This window comes from Dipodomys spectabilis, unplaced genomic scaffold, assembly GCF_019054845.1.
Source record: "Dipodomys spectabilis isolate Male_0828 unplaced genomic scaffold, ASM1905484v1 ptg000174l, whole genome shotgun sequence".
In the NCBI taxonomy this organism is placed as follows: domain Eukaryota; kingdom Metazoa; phylum Chordata; class Mammalia; order Rodentia; family Heteromyidae; genus Dipodomys; species Dipodomys spectabilis.
Genome location: NW_024870851.1, coordinates 8,877,676 through 8,892,500, shown reverse-complemented (window position 1 = coordinate 8,892,500; position 14,825 = coordinate 8,877,676). Strand labels below are relative to the sequence as shown.

At 35.9% G+C, this 14,825-nt stretch overlaps 1 protein-coding gene across 10 annotated transcripts in view; it reads right to left on the bottom strand.

The window, feature by feature from the left end:
* Nucleotides 1–14,825, bottom strand: part of Scn9a (sodium voltage-gated channel alpha subunit 9) — a 74,813-nt gene that overhangs the window by 11,139 nt on the left and 48,849 nt on the right. For all 10 annotated transcript variants that reach the window (XM_042694111.1, XM_042694115.1, XM_042694113.1 and 7 more), the window contains 5 exons: nt 8,069–8,223; nt 4,740–4,913; nt 2,622–2,744; nt 813–1,094; nt 144–197 (listed from right to left, as the gene is read on the bottom strand). In XM_042694111.1, the coding sequence (XP_042550045.1) occupies nt 144–197; nt 813–1,094; nt 2,622–2,744; nt 4,740–4,913; nt 8,069–8,223 (788 nt within the window). The remainder of the gene's footprint in view (nt 1–143; nt 198–812; nt 1,095–2,621; nt 2,745–4,739; nt 4,914–8,068; nt 8,224–14,825) is intronic.

Below are 14,825 nucleotides of genomic sequence, written 5' to 3'. Positions count from 1 at the left end.
TATGTATTTGTACATGTAAGGTATCCATGGAGCTATAGTTTTAAACCACTCAAGTAACCTAAAATGGTTTAAATTGTAAAGTGATATTTTAATCAGTGATATAAATAAATTAATAAATTAGTGATATTTGAATCAGTACTTACATCAACAGAATCCACAGCTGCATACATAATGTCCATCCAGCCCTTAAAAGTTGCCTGTAAATATACCATTTATAGATTTGAATATGCAGTTCATATTCTAAAACTTCCATCTAGTTTTTTTTCTATTTAAGCTTACATTTATTAATATTGTTAGTAAGTTTTGCTGTATTTCAAAATGCTAATTTAATCTAAAAACACTGTTTTAAGAGAAATCAGAATTCTCAATATTTCTCCTAATAAGTACTTCCAAATTATTACAAATACCTGTTAAGTTTGCATATAAACTTTTATTTTCCAAAGTGGAACAGAATTCTATGATTCCAGCAGGAAACATTTTTCTCTCCATTTCTTAAGTTTTTCTCTGCCATTAGGAAGTCCCTCTCACTTACCTTAAGGTAAAACTAGAAAGACAAAATGACTACTCTTTTCTGAAGTAATATCTAGGTGGTACAATGATGGGCTCAAGTCATACCAGAGTAGATTTTGAATTAATAATTCTCACATGCAAGAAGCCTTACGCTTCATGACCATAAAGAGATAACTCTTTTTTGAAAGCCACATAACATAAATGTATCTTTAAGTCCTCTTAACAAGTTATTGAAGGAGTGACTCATATCTTCCCTTCAACAGCTCCTAACATAATAAGTACTCATGAGAGTAGTGACTTACGACTTGAAGTAGAGACAGGTAACCAAGTCCAACATTATCAAAGTTAACTTTCAGGTTTTTCCATCGCACATTTGCACTGCCATTCATAAGGGCAAAGCACTCTGAACGATTTTCAACTTGACTTGTAGAAAATCTTGTCCCATCTGTGGTATTTACACACTCGTAGAACTTGCCAGCAAACAAATTTACTCCCATGATGCTAAATATTAGCCAGAATATCAGACACACGAGAAGTACATTCATGATGGAAGGAATTGCTCCTATCAGAGCATTTACAACCACCTAGTATCCAAAACAAAGTAGACTCAGTATGACCAGAAAAGGCCACATAGGCAACATCAAGGTACAATTACAAAGAGTAGAACAACCATCTTTAAATATTTAAGACATCAAATCACCCAACCAGTATTGAATGTCTACCCTACTGTATGCTCAATACCAAGACAGAGGTAGTCTTAACTCCTGTCAACACTGGGCTATAAATTTCATTGTTCACACCGTAAAACTATTATCAAACACACAAAACAAGCAACATGATATTGCAATCTTAAACAAAAATCAAATTAATATTAATATACAAACAACCTGATATTGATAAGATGAAATTCTGAAATTGGCACACTCCAGAAATGAAACAAATACAAATGATAAAAAATTAAGTAAGATGCACATATAAAGTCATTAATCACAGGATTACCAGCATTGGAGATTCTCCAGTATTAATTGCATAAATGGAATTAATATTAGGAGTATTCTAATGGTTTGAGCTCTTTAAATAGAGATGCTTTTCAAAATGAGAGCAGTCTTCTTGAATTTATGATCTTAAGTCTCAAAATAATTTTATTTAAGCAGTTAGCCAAATATAGACATTGTCAGTCTCAGCTAAAACCAAAACCAAGGAATATTCTCCTTTTATTTCTGCACTTCAGCATTTCCTCTGCTATTGACCGCCAGAAATCTGAATCATTTCTCTGCTATTGATTGCCACCATACCCTTCTCCATGGCAACTTCTGTAGCACTTATTTCTTGCTACTCTTCCCTGTTATTCCTATCACCCAGACACATAGTTCTTTCTAGTAATTGCCCCCCAAACATCCTGCAAAGTTGTAATATACTGAATAGTTCAGGTAAACAATCATAGTGGAATGATGTGCAATTATGCTGGCCTAGACAGACAAGGCAAACTCAAATTGAGATTAATGGAAGAAGGTGTTGGCATTGATAGTGTCTTGACTGCTACATTGCTGATGGTGAGTTGAGGTTAAAACAGCAGGGACAAGATGGGGGAACACAAGCAGAAGAAAGAAGACTCAGTGCTGACTAGGAAGAAACTCAAGGAGAGAGGCAACAATAAGGACTGATTGTAGAGAATATATCCATTGTCTTGCATGTCTGTTAGGAAGGAATTGCTCGTTAATACAGATGCTAGATAGAGCAGACTGGTGTTAACTTTGTTAGTTCTCCATAAATATCTTCTTAGATGCTACACACCATAGGGAAATAAAGGAAACTATCAAAGTTTTAGCTTTTATTAAATGCAATTTAGATATAATTCCAATAGTTTAGAAATATTACTTTAAGGATGAAGGTAGTATGACAGCTGTTTGGATCAATTTCTTAACAATATCATACACACATACACAACACACACACACACACACACACACACACACACACACACACACACACACACACACGAAGGATTATGGTGTTTATTTGTTCATTTTAAAAATAATATGTACTGTGAAATACCGGGCTTAAAATCTGTACATATGTGCTTAAGGTTAGGAAATTGAGTGTTTTCTTACCCTCATTCCTTCAAATCTAGATAGGGCTCTCAGAGGTCTCAAAGCTCTCAGTGTCCGAAGGGATTTAATAGGGCCAAGATCTGAGTAGCCCAGAGTGCTTGCGACTAAAGTAACCAAAGAAACCTGCATAGAAAGTTTAAAAAAAAAACATTAATTGGTTTAATGAATCAATAAATTATAAAGGGAAATGTTGATTTCAAAGAGCATTAAAACAGGATGAATACGAGCAATATAAGTTTCTATGCCACATTATTTCAACATGACCTCAAAACTGGTACCGTTGAGGCTTTTGAAAGCAAAAGGGATGTCAGGGGTAGCTAAACAAAGTAAAAAAGAAAAATAGAAAAAATAAAACAATGCATATAACTTTTACATTTTTTTGTAGTTGGTGGTCATGTATCGTTTGCTAAATGGGAATATTTAACTAGATCAATTATCCAAATTTTAGTTGAAACGAAAATCCAAGGCATAAGATTCCGAAGCTGCCATAAATCTGTGGCATTGACTCAACTAAATCTAAGCCTGAGCGTGAACCTTTTTTTTCAGAAGCCTTCTCAAAACTAATGAATTTAAGATTACACTACAAAACAAATTACTTGTATCCTTCCATTTCTGAGGATCGACACAGTATTTATCATTTATAATTTGTGAAAGAATTTTCAGTTATTCTGAAGGGAATAAGAGATCAAATTATCTTATTGGTTCTAAAATAGACCTGAACTTTTAAGAACTTTCTCAAATAAAGAAGACTAGCCACAATGACCATACGCAGAATCCAAGAGAAATTGTTTTTTCACAAATTATTTCAAAAAAGATCATTGAACAGAAAGGCAATCAACATTCATTTTACAAACAGAAGAGGGAGTTCCTCAATGAGTTTAGATTTAGATCTGAAAGTGCATTCAGAAAACTCATGTTTAAATATTCATTTAAATATTCATTTGTAGTTAAGTGTCTGAGTGCTTGAACAAACTCCAGGCTCAAAACTAAGAACCTCAACAAAAACAACAACAACAATTTCTAAAATATTTACTTCCCATTTTGTACCAGGAGACAATGTCTAAGAACAATATCTAGGATGTCTTCAATATGAATTAAGGTATTAGTAATTTAAGAGATTGAAGTTATCCAGAGAAGAACATTTGAGAATCAACTTCCTTATATTTAAATTATTTAGGGGAGAAAATCCCATTGGCTACAAGTTTGCTGTTACTTTTATTTGAGACAAGTAAATTAATTGATATAGTAGGAGGTGTTAAAGTAGGAGGTGTTAAATGTTACAGTAAATGTAACATTAGTATTATTTCGGGAAAAAACCTGTTTCCTCTTTACAAGGTACTCTTTTCCATTACTCAACCACTCTCTAGCTTTTGATTTTATTTACTTATCTGGTCATGAGGTTTGAACTCAGATCTTGGGCGCTGTCCCTGAACTTTTTTGCTCAAGGCTGGGACTCTACCACTTTGAACCATAGCTGCACTTCAGTTCTGGTGGTTAATTGGAGATGTGAGACTCATGCACTTTGCTGGCCTGGGCTAATGTTTCAAACCTGAATCCTCAGATCTCAACCTCCTTAGCAACGAGGCCTGAGCCACCAATACCCCGCTCTAGTTTTTTCTTCTCTTCTCTTATTTCCTTCCTTCCTTCCTTCCTTCCTTCCTTCCTTCCTTCCTTCCTTCCTTCCTTCCTTCCTTCCTTCCTTCCTTCCTTCCTTCTTCCTTCCTTCCTTCCTTCCTTCCTTCCTTTCTTTCTTTCTTTCTTTCTTTCTTTCTTTCTTTCTTTCTTTCTTTCTTTCTTTCTTTCTTTCTTTCTTCTCTCTCTTCTTAATATTAAAAGCAACAACATATAAATTAGAATTAAAAGTTTTCCTTTGATTGTAGAAAACATGATACAAAAGTTTATTTGAATGTGAGAGAAGTCACAAGCGAAATGACTTCTGTTGAAGAATTTCTGTTCTACTATTAACCACAGACACATTTCTACTGCCTGTACAAATATGGTTAAAAACACGAACATGAAACTATCAAAGGTAAAAATTGGATAATATGTAAATGTGGTGAAAATGTTCAGGAAACTTAAGAATGCATAATCGTTTGCAATTTGCTCCAGTGTACCTACATCAACAATTAAGAAGTCCAGCCAACACCAGGCATTGGTGAAATAGGTTTTGTAACCATATGCCACCCACTTGAGAAGCATTTCCAGAATGAAGATGTAAGTGAATATTTTGTCAGCATATTCCAGGATTGTCTTAATAGTCTTTTTCTTTTCAATATAGATATCTTCGAAAGCCTGTTGAAAGAATATTAAAATTTCAATTTATGCACAACTTAGAACTAATGATTTATAACCAAAGCAGGAAATAGGGTTCTGAAGGTAAGAGGAACACACTGCAGCACTGTTGTGAGCCAGCTGCCTTCCAGTTCATGCTACTTCATAAGAGTTCTCTCCAGTTGCTACCAGAAGCACATGGAGAGGGCAGAGGAAATATATTACCCAAAGTCCTCTATCAGATTCATGATCTCTGACATCTGCAGTGATTTCTACCTTCAACTGATGCTCTTCTCTCCTTTTCAAACTGAATGAGTTCAGACAATTTAAGATGCCATCCTAGGGTCAGTCCCTCTTTTAAACTTTCTCATCTTGAACTTCCCTTCTCACCTACCTATTGGACTTGTAACTTCTCCTTGTTTATACATTCCACCTACCCTCCCTCCCCCCCCACCCCCGTCCCCGTCCCCGACCATCAATCATAACAAAAACAATGCAGGAGGTGGAAAAGAGTTTGCAAAATGTATTATTATAGTAGTATAATAAGGCTACAGAATATAATTGACTTTTCTCTTGGAATTCTGCAAGTATGTTTCATCATTCATCAACAACTTTGACTCTGCAAATTACTTTTAAATTCACTCTTTGAATGTGGCACTTATTTATTCTCCAAATTTTTTGTTAAATGAGACCCAATGATTTCATGGTTGTAGCCACAAATCTCTTGAGAACTAATGAAGAATGGGACTCACTAAGATGCTGAAAATAATTATTCCTAATCAAAACTAAATCATGAGGATGTTTGGGATATTGAAGCACTCTTTACCTTGGTGGGAGAATGATATCTCAAGGATCTATAATTTCATGTCTTAACATTGTGTTATCTATTGAAGGTCATTAAGTTGTGTCATTCTTCTTTTGTCCAAAGTCATGCTGTCAATATTTTAAAAACTATCCTTAGCAATTAAAAAACAAATGGCTGATATTAATATTAAAGACAATAGGGAAGTTGAGACAGAGGAAGGATAGATCTGCTAAGTGCATGAAAAAGGTGTCAGCAATGATCAAGGTTCTGAAAGTGAGTAGAATCAAACTTCAGGAAAGGATTCTAAATATCAGGACTTCTTTTCCCTTTCTTCAAGTTCTGGAGCAATCAAACAAGGCACTCAAACACAAATTTGCAATGTCTCAGTCATTAAAATATGACAACAAAGAGGGTTAGTCCTAAGGAAGAAGAAGCCTGTTCTTAGATCTTGGGTTCAGTTTCCTAGCATGATTCACAATAGTGGGAATCAGTGTAGGCCTCATTCTAACAGGTCTTGCTGCCTGACGGGGCTCAGCTGCAGGCTTCCAAGTCCCAGGGCTGATTTCCTTGATGTAGGAGCAAGAGGACAAGGATGTCATCATACAAAATCTACTTGATTTGTGGCTTTAGTTTTCCTGATACTAACTTCAGCTACCACTCATTTATTTATTTTACTTTTGGTATTTTCTTTTTATGAGTGAAGAAAACAATTGTTGTGAAGTTTTACCATAACTAAGTTTCTGTAACTCAGCTCTATCCATTACTAGACTTGGAACACCCAGCTAAATTTTAAACTCACCTTCCTAATTGAGAGAATGAGGAAAATACTATTACTTCACAGAGCTGTTTGAAAATTAAATGAGAAGATCTAGATAAAGATTCAAAAATACAATACATATGTACTCAAAGTATTGAACTTTATTGATACTTTTAGAGAGATTTTTTTATCATTTCTAATTATCTTTAAATAGTAGTACAAGGAGTTTCAATTCAACCTGTCAATTTATATGTACAAGTTAATGTACATTTATATGTACCTGAGTGGGCACCAAGTCCCCAAATAAAAAATATTAACTTTTTGAAATTCTTCCTTTTTGTCCTCATATGATTCATTTGAATTCTGTCTTTAAATATCCTCTCTTTCAAAAATATCATCTTAGGTGTGGGAAGGTGGCTCAGTGGTAGAGTGCTTGCCTTGCATGCATGAGGCCCTGATTCCTCGGCACCACATAAGCAGAAAAAGCCAGAAGTGGCACTGTGGCTCGAGTGGTAGAGTGCTTGCCTTGAGCTGAAGAGCTGAGGGACAGTGCCCAGGCCCAGAGTTCAGGCCTCATGACTGACCAAAAAAAAAATTTCATCTTAGTTTTTAGACATTTTCAACAAGGGAGTACTCTAAACCTCTCTTTTATATTTGAAATCTCTTCCTCAATCATATTCATGGTATTAACTTCATTGGTTATAGATAATGCTAAGATTCCTCCCTGGAAAACACCAAATAAGTAAAGTAGTGCTCTTCTTATTTTATTTCCTGTTTTTGAGGTATAAGATGTATTTGGAAATCTCTAGTGGATAGTTGGCAGGACCCAGGATCCTAATAGCAACTAATAGCTCATTTCTGCTAGAGTCAGCAGGAAAGAAAGGCAATTAGCAAAAGCTCAGTGAACCTGTAGCTCTCTCAGATCTCTTTCAAGCTGCACAGAAAGTACTTGTACATCTAAATATATATACATATATATGAATGAATGAAAACTTGTCTCATTCTGCTTTTAGACTACCATTAGTCTTCCTCTATAAAAGCATGTCCATTCCTCATGAACTGACTCATGCTAATCATTCTCAAACTATCTGAACAACTGTACTTGTTTTTCCTACCACAGCATTCTGTGAAATTCGGCCACTTTTAATCCCTTGGATAATTATTATGCCTTTTTAGCATTGTATACCTTGTCCTCTAAACTACCTTGCTTGGCTGAAAATAAAGCTTATTTTTTCTAGACTTTTCAGGGCACAATCTAATATCCTAAAATCAAAGTATACCATGCTGTCTTTGCTAATAACTTTATGTATACATTCCATTTATAAATATACCCTGTTCTGTAATCATTGTCTCCTCCCCCATTAGCCACTCAGCTTCCTGAGAATAGTTCCTGTGTCCGATCCATCTTGGTATTCAAGGAAGCATGAATAATGTTGGGCATGTCGAAGATCTCATTAAATATTCACTGAAAACCACTAATTTTTTTGTCCTTGATAGTCACAAGAGTTAATTCTTCAGTTTTTAAAAAACAAACTGTTTCGATGTTTTATCTTCCAGATCATTTATTAAAAGTACTGGCAATCAGTTTATTGACTTAGGTGTGAGATCACTTACCAGAGCTCCACTGCTGAGCAAGATCATGAGAACAATGAAGCTTTCAAACCAACTGTGTTCTACTATCCTGTAGCAGGTTTTTCGGATGTTCCACCAGATTTTCCCTTTTCCTGAGTCTATGTTAACTTGGCAGCATGGGAATCTTCGTACACAACCTAACCAGAAAGACATGCATGTAAAGCCTCAATATCCAGGATAAATAAACTGGTTAAGTAACAATGAATGAGGTTTCCAGTTCCTGTTTACCTTCACCTACACAAAATGGCACTGACAGAAAAACAGAGCCATTCTAGCAGTTATGTAATGATAAGTCGAGATTTTGATTTATATTCTCTCCATGACTAATTACCCAGAAAATGTATCTTTGTGGTGACTTACAGAGCTTATTATGTGAGGACTATGCATCTACTAAAACATTTAGACTAATAAAAAGTATATGTTATCAATTGAAATCTATTTCTGTGATGCACCCACAACTAGATAATTTCTAATGCCTAAACCTATAGTTTCAGGTACACTCAATTTGGAGGCCATTTTCTCTCATCTTCTAAATTGCATAGTGTTTTATTATGAATTATCAATCATTTTAAATGTTTAGTATATTGGGCTCTGATTTCTTATCAATCTCTTCCATGCTGTTTAAAATCACATTGGTTTGATGAATGAATGATGATGACTTAGTGAATCAATGAACTAAACTCTAAGGAATTCTGAGGGCAAATGGATTTGAAGTTTTCTTATTTAATAATATAATTGGAGATGCTTCTATTCTTCTATTAAAATCTTTTTGAGAAACATTTTAATAAACAACGTGAAAAGCAATAACAATTTCTAAAATTAAGTCTAAAAGAAATATATCTTTATTAAAAGATGTAAACATATGAAAATGGCAATATTGCCAAAGGCTATCTTCAAATTCAATGTAAATGCCTATCAATATTCCAACCTCATGCTTCAAGGAAATGGAAGGAGCTATCCAAAAATTCATATGGAACAATAAGAGACCCTAAATAGCAGAGACAATCCTCAGCAGAAAGAACAGTGATGAAGGAATATCAATACCAAACTCTACTACAAAGCCATAGTAATCAAAACAGGTTGGTACTGGCACAAGAACAGACTTGAGGACCAATAGAATAGAACTGAGGACCTAGAAATGAACCCATAGACCCTATAGCCACCTAATCTTCGATAAGGGAGCTAAATAAATAGAATGAAAGAAAGACAGCCTCTTCAGTAAATGGTGCTGGAAAAATTGGGTAATCACCTGTAGAAAACTAAAGCTAGATCCTTATATATCACCCTGTACCAGTATCAATTCCAAATGGATCAAAGACCTCGAAGTAAAAGCAGACACCCTGAAAACATTATAGGGAAGAATAGGAGAAACCCTAGGTCTCCTTGGCACAGACCAAAATTTTCTTTTTTTTTTAATAAGTTTTTTTAATGTGAAAATACTGTACAGAGGGGTTACAATTACATGAGCAAGGAAATGAGTACATTTCTTATCAAGCATTGTTGCTTCCTCCTTTGCTTTTCCCCTTCCCATCCTTGCCCTCCCATCCCCACAACTACACTCACCCTTCTCCCCTGCCAAAGTTGTAAAGTTTGTTTTTCGACTTAGCATCTTGTACACCTCATTGTTGCAATGGGTCCACCTGTATCCCTATTTAAACAATTTGTTTATTCCTTTCCCCTCCCCAAATTATACCATCATCAAATACAGTGAATACAGAGATTATACCATGGGAGAGGGACATACAAAGCAACAAAAAATCACCTTATAAATATGTTAGAAACAATAGCAAGAAAGAAAAAAAAAAACACTGTGTCCTTATCTAGGGGTTCATTTCACCTAACGTCAACTTATATGACCTTTTCTGCTTGTCTCAGACATATACTAGTTATTGCAAATAAGGGAAACCATGGGACCTATTTTTCTTTGAGCCTGGCTTACTTCACTTAATATAATTTTTTCCAAGTCTTTCCATTTCCTAACAAATGGGCCAATGTCATTCTTTCTGATGGAGGCATAGAATTCCATTGTATATATATATATACCACATTTTCTGGATCCATTCATCTACTTAGGGGCATCTGGGTTGGTTCCTTATCTTAGCTATGATAAATAATGCTGTAATAAACATAGTTGTGCTGGTAGCTTTAGTGTGGTCTTGGTTTTGATCATTTGGGTAGATGCCCAAAAGTGTGATTGCTGGGTCATAGGGGAGCTCTATGTGGAGTCTTTTGAGGAACCTCCATACTACTTTCCAAAGTGGTTTAACAAGTTTACACTCCCACCAACAATGCAGTAGGGTTCCTGCCTGTCCACATCCCCTCCAGCATCTGTTGTTATTAGAGTTCTTGATTACAGCCATTCTAACTGTGGTGAGGTGATATCTCAGTGTTGTTTTCATTTGCAGGATCCTAGCAGAGAACTTCCCAAACATGCAAAAAGGTAGGCCTATTCAGATACAAGAAGCTTTTCTAACCCCAAATAGACAAGACCAGAAGAGGACATCCCACTGTCACATTATAATCCGCACAAGATCAATTCAGACCAAGGAAAGGATTCTTAAAGCTGTCATGGACAAAAGATCAATCACCTACAAAGGGAAACCAATTAGAATCACCTCAGATTTCTCAGCAGAGACAATTAAAGCAAGAAGAGCCTGGATAACATATGCCATGCCCTAAAGACAAACAACTATCAACCAAGAATACTGTATCCAGCTAAACTCTCCTTCATAACCAAAGGTCAAATAACAACTTTCCATCCAAAGAAAAACTGAAATAAACTATCTCCACCAAACCAGCCCTACAAACGATACTTAAAGATGTCCTACACATAGAAAACCAACAAGACCACAATAAAGGCCAAGAAACCACCAGTGGACAATAAAGGCCAGTGGACCCACACTGAGAATTCAAGAACCATAGAACCAGGTTGTCGCAGTCCCCAAGAAGGTGGGTAATATAGCAGGAACTCCCAAACACCTCTCAGTCCTAACTCTCAACATTAATGGACTTAACTTTCCCATTAAGTGACAGACTATCTAGTTGGATTGAAAAGCAAGATCTTTCCATCTGCTGCCTTCAAGCGTCACACCTTGCCCATCAAAACAAACACATTTTGAAAGTGAAAGGCTGGAATAAAATCTACCAAGCAAAGGGCCCCCATAAACAGGCAGGAGTTGCAATCCTAATATCGGATAAAATAGACTTCAAATTAAAATTAGTGAGAAGTGATAAAGAAGGTTGCTACATACTAATTAAGGGATCTCTCCTTCAGGAGGATATTACAATTCTAAATATTTACCAAACAACAGAGCACCCAAATTTATTCAAGAAACACTATTTTCCTGCAAATCTCACATAGATCCACAGACATTAATTTTTAGGGATTTTAACACACCACTATCCTCACTAGATAGATCAACTTGGCAAAAACTCAACAGAGAAACTGAAGATCTAAACAACTGCATAGATCAACTAGATTTAACAGACATCTACTGAATATTTCACCCAGCAAGATCAGAATACACATTCTTCTCAGCAGCACATGGAACATTTTCCAAAATAGACCACATTTTAGGTCACAAAGCAAACTTGTCCAAATTCAGAAACATTGAAGTTATGCCCTGCATTCTTTCACACCACAAGGGAATAAAATTAGAACTCAATACCAAAAGCCACCAAAGAAAGTTCTGTAACACATGGAGGCTGAACAATACACTGTTGAATTACCAATGGGTCATGGACGAGATTAGAAAGGAAATTCAAATGTTCATGATATTCAACAAAAACGAACACAAAAATTACCAGCTCCTCTGGGACACAGCAAAGGCAGTACTCAGAGGCAAGTTTATAGCTGTGAGTTCCTACATCAAAAATTGGAGAGATCTGAAACCAACAATTTAATGAGACATCTGAACTTCCTTGAAAAAGAGCAGCAAGCTAAACACCAATCCAGTAGTTGGAAAGAAATAATTAAAATTAAATCAGAATTAAACAAATTAGAATCCACAAAAACCATAGAATCAACAAAATTTTCTTAATGAAGACCTAGAAACCCAACAAATTAAAGAAAGGTTGAGCCAATGTGATTGCATGAAGCCGCAGAGCTTCTGCATAGCAAAGGACATAGCTAGCAAGGTCAATAGAAAACCCACAGATTGAGAGAAGATCTTCACTAGCCATACAACAGACAAGGGCCTCATATTTAAAATATACTTAGAACTCAAAAAATTAAGTCCCCCAACAACAAATCCTCAAAAAAACAATTCCCTGATTAATAAGTAGGCTAAATAATTAAAGAGAGACTTCTCTGAAGGGGAAATAAGAATGGCCAATAGACACATGTAGAAATGCCATAAAAGAAATGCAAATCAAAAAGACATTGAGATACACCTCACTCCAGTTAGAATGGCTGTAATCAAGATATGGAACCAACCCAGATGCTCCTCAGTAGATGAATGGATCAAGAAAATGTGGTATATATATTTACAATGGAATTCTATACCTTCATCAGAAAGAATGACACTGCCCCATTTGTTAGGAAATGGAAGGACTTGGAAAAAATTATATTAAGCCAGAACCAAAGAAACATAGGTCCTATGTTTTCCCTTATTCACGGTAACTAGTATACATCTAGGATAATCATACCAGACATGTAGAAAAGCTATGTACAAATGACCATATAAGATGATGTTAAGAAAAATGAACCCCAAGATAGGAACACAAAAGATTTTTTTCATTGTTGCTGTTGTTTTTAATGTACTATATGATTATTTTGTTTCTTTGTATGTTCTTCCCCCATGGTATAACCCCTGTTTTCACTGTATTTGATTCTGGTGCCCAGCATCTTTTATATACATTTTTCTAATTTGGGGAGGGGAAGGGAAATAAAAAAATGCTGAAACACGGATACGGATACAGATTGACCTATTGTAACAGTGAGACATACAAGATATTACTTTGAAAATGAATTTTACAACCTTGGGGCGGGGGGGGGGGCAGAAGTAGTTGGGGAGGTGGAGAGGGAAAGGATAGTAGGGGAAAACATAGGAGGGGGGTAACAATGCTTGATAGAAAATGTAGTCAATGCCTTACTCATGTAACTGTAACCCCTATAATACAGTATCTTTACAATAAAAAATGCAAAAAAGATGTAAACAAAATTATTCTTAAAAAAATTCTATGTGGCGATGGGGCCTGAACTCAGAGCTTGACTACTATCCCTGAGCCTCTTTGTGCTCAAGGCTAACTCTCTACCACTTGAACTATTTCCAGTTACCACTTTTTTTCTGAGTTATTTATTGGAAATAAGATTCTCATGGGCTTTCTGCCCAGGCTGGCTTCAAATCACAATTCTCAGATCTCAGCCTTCTGAGTTTTAGTATTACAGGTATAAGCCACTGGTATGAAGTTCAACAAAATTATTCTTTAAGTATTTTACATCTAGTTTGGGACTATTTAGGTATAAAATCATATTAATCAATTTATTTACCCATCAATCATTTATTTATGTATTCTATGTTCATATCTCTGTAGGTGGTTTCTTCTCAGGGAATTCACTTTTGGTTTGGGTAGGTAGATGGATGCAGAAACAAATGACTGGAACTGTCAAACACAAATGACAGATATGAGGAGAGCATTTTGGAAATGGGTGGGTCGGGGAACTCTACCTAACTTGGCTTGTTTATTGAGAAAAGGTCACAAGAGGAATCCTGGATGAGTGTGGCCAGAACTGATTCAAGGCATAAGTTAAAAAAAAAAAAAGTACTTCAGGAAGGATTCCAGGGCAAGAGTACAAGTGGTTTTTTTCTTTCTTGCTATTGTTTCTAACTTATTTATAAGGTACCACGTGATTTTTTTTTTTTTTTGTTGCTCTGTATGTTCCTTACCCATGGTATAATCCATGTTTTCACTGTATTTGATGTCACTATAATTTGGGGAGGGGAAGGGCAAAAACAAAATGTTTAAATAAGGATATAAGTTTACTCGTAACAATGAGATGTATAAGACACTACATTGAAAAATGAACTTTACAATTTAAGTGGGCATGGTTGGGGCATGTAGTTATGGAGGTGGGAGGGAAGAGATGGTAGGGGAAAAACAAAGGAGGAGGCAACAATGCTTGATAAGAAATGTACTCATCACCTTACTCATATAACTGTAATCCTCTGTACAGTACTTTCACAATAAAAAACTTATTTAAAAAAAGAGTATAGTGGGGCTGGGAAGTTGGCTCAGTGGTAGAGCACTCGCCTTGCATGCTTAAGGCCCTGGGTTCGATTCCTCAGCACCACGTAAGCAGGGAAAAAAAAAAGCCGGAAGTGGCGCTGTGGCTCAAGTGGTAGAGTGCTAGCCTTGAGCTGAAGAGCTGAGGGACAACACCCAGGCCAAGAGTTCAGGCCCCACGACTGGACTCCCCCCCCCCAAAAAAAGAGTATAGTATTAAGTGTTACAGATAGGATTTACAACCAGCTCCAAATTAGGAGGAAAGCAAGATGCACACAAGAGTCAAGGGTCTGAGGAAATATTTACCCTGCTTTAAGGAGTTAGTCCTATGACCTGTAGAAGAAAGAAGGGAAAACAATGAGCAGAAACAATATAGGCAATTTATGCAATTAAATGAATATCACCAATGGTGTGTAAAGATAAGTTAGAAGGGGTAATGGAGATGGGAAGGATAGAAAAAAGATCCCAAACTAGGCAATTATTTCAGATTCTGATATTAAGAAATATTTTCAGG